The sequence below is a fragment of the Mesitornis unicolor genome, unplaced genomic scaffold, assembly GCF_000695765.1.
Source record: "Mesitornis unicolor isolate BGI_N332 unplaced genomic scaffold, ASM69576v1 scaffold32370, whole genome shotgun sequence".
NCBI lineage: Eukaryota > Metazoa > Chordata > Aves > Mesitornithiformes > Mesitornithidae > Mesitornis > Mesitornis unicolor.
Genome location: NW_010156778.1, coordinates 1 through 1,585, shown reverse-complemented (window position 1 = coordinate 1,585; position 1,585 = coordinate 1). Strand labels below are relative to the sequence as shown.

The 1,585-nt window shown below is 61.9% G+C and overlaps 1 protein-coding gene across 1 annotated transcript; it reads right to left on the bottom strand.

Annotated features, from left to right (window-relative positions):
- Window positions 1-87: 87 nt before the first annotated feature.
- Window positions 88-1,562, bottom strand: MRPL10 (mitochondrial ribosomal protein L10; the record flags this gene model as incomplete). The annotated part of the gene is made up of 4 exons (XM_010194406.1): window positions 88-341; window positions 599-743; window positions 869-1,033; window positions 1,395-1,562. Coding segments are annotated over 4 exons (732 nt in total), but the record flags the coding sequence as incomplete, so codon positions are not given.
- Window positions 1,563-1,585: the final 23 nt, after the last annotated feature.

Genomic DNA, 1,585 nt, shown 5'->3' with positions numbered 1-1,585 from the left:
CATTCGGGGCCAAACCTTCAACCCCTGACACTCCCCAGACCACAGCCAGTGAAGGAGCCGACTCCTGGCCAACACACGAGTCCAGTGTCACTGAGCCCCCGAGCTCTGGGCAGGGGCAGGCTCAGCCGTGGGGGTCCCCGTGTCCCCAGCCCGCAGCTGGCGGATGTGCTCATCCAGGAGAGCTGTGAGGTACGCGGGGCCGCACTGGAGCAGGGAGGATGTCTGGGAGGGCAGGAGGGCCAGGGCCCCCACCGTCTGCCCCTGGGAGGCCTCCAGTGAGGGCAGCTTGGCAAAGTTCTCCACTCCCTGCCTGCTCAGGATGGTGTTGTCGATGCAGGCACCTGGAAGAGAGGAGCGGAGCTGAGGACGGGTGCTGGGGTGCCAGAGCCAGAGCTCTTTCACCTTCCACGAGAGGAAAGGTTTGTTCCTGCAGGAAGGACTCCCACCCCTCGCCGTCCTTGCCCTCATTTTTAACTGATGACAGTGACCCCGCAGACACAGCTTTGTTGACATGGGGCACCGTGAGTGCCTCTCCCCTGCACAGGATGAGAGCCCCGAGCCCGGTGGCAGTGGATGGGGGCACAGAGAAGGCTCTCACCCAGGAGGTTGACCTGCGGCACTCCCTTCAGCACCCGCAGCATCTCCTTTGCCTTCGTTTCCTGGCTCACCAGCAGGATGTTGCGTGCCACAAAGAGAGGGAGAAGATTCTTGTACTTGGACTGGGACAGCACAGGTCTGATGATCTGGGGGAGACAACTCTTAAAAACGCAGCTTTTCACCCTGGCAGGCACCGCACGGTTGTCCCACCTCTCCTCCACCTTCCCCCCAGCAACCACATCAGGATTTATCCCGGCAGCTCTGTCCCTACCTCATTCAGGACAAACTTGACCTCAATGTTATGCTTCCGGAGGTAATGCCTCATCAGCATCAAGTCCTCGTCGGGCATGGAGTTGTACTGGCACACAGCGATCATCCGGTTGTCCCGGAACACCTCCTCCACCTGCCGCCGCAGCAGCCGGGCGTACCCGTTGTCCTGAAGGGAGCGAGCAGCGATGGGACACGGGGAAGGGGCAATGGCTGCTACCTCCCCCAACTCCAACCCTGCCAACAGAGCTGCTGCTGTGAGATGCTGTCATGGATGGTGGCCCCGCACTTGGATTACCAGCTGGGGCATCTCCCTGTCACCCATAATGTGACAAAAAGGGGCACCTCAAAGAAGCTCTCTTACAGGAGTCCTTGCCTTGCAGGGCTGTCCCGGAGCTCTGCAGCACACTCGGTGGGGGCTGCAGACCCCGTGTTAAATCCCCAGAGCAAAGCACACACACAGGGCGTGCAAAGCCACTCGGTCTCCTCGGCCACCGAGGTCTCACAACGGCCACACACCACAAAATTACCTCTTCCTTGGGCGCGTCCGTCCTGGGGGGCAGGCAGCGCGGGGGCACGGCCGGCCGCGGAGGCAGGTACTCGGTCACGGCCATCAGCTTCTGGCGCTGGAAATGCATGGCCTTCCAGTGCCGGGTGACCGCCTTGGAGCTGTGGCGGACTAAGTGCAGGGCGGGCAACCAGCCTGCGGAGAGGAGGCACA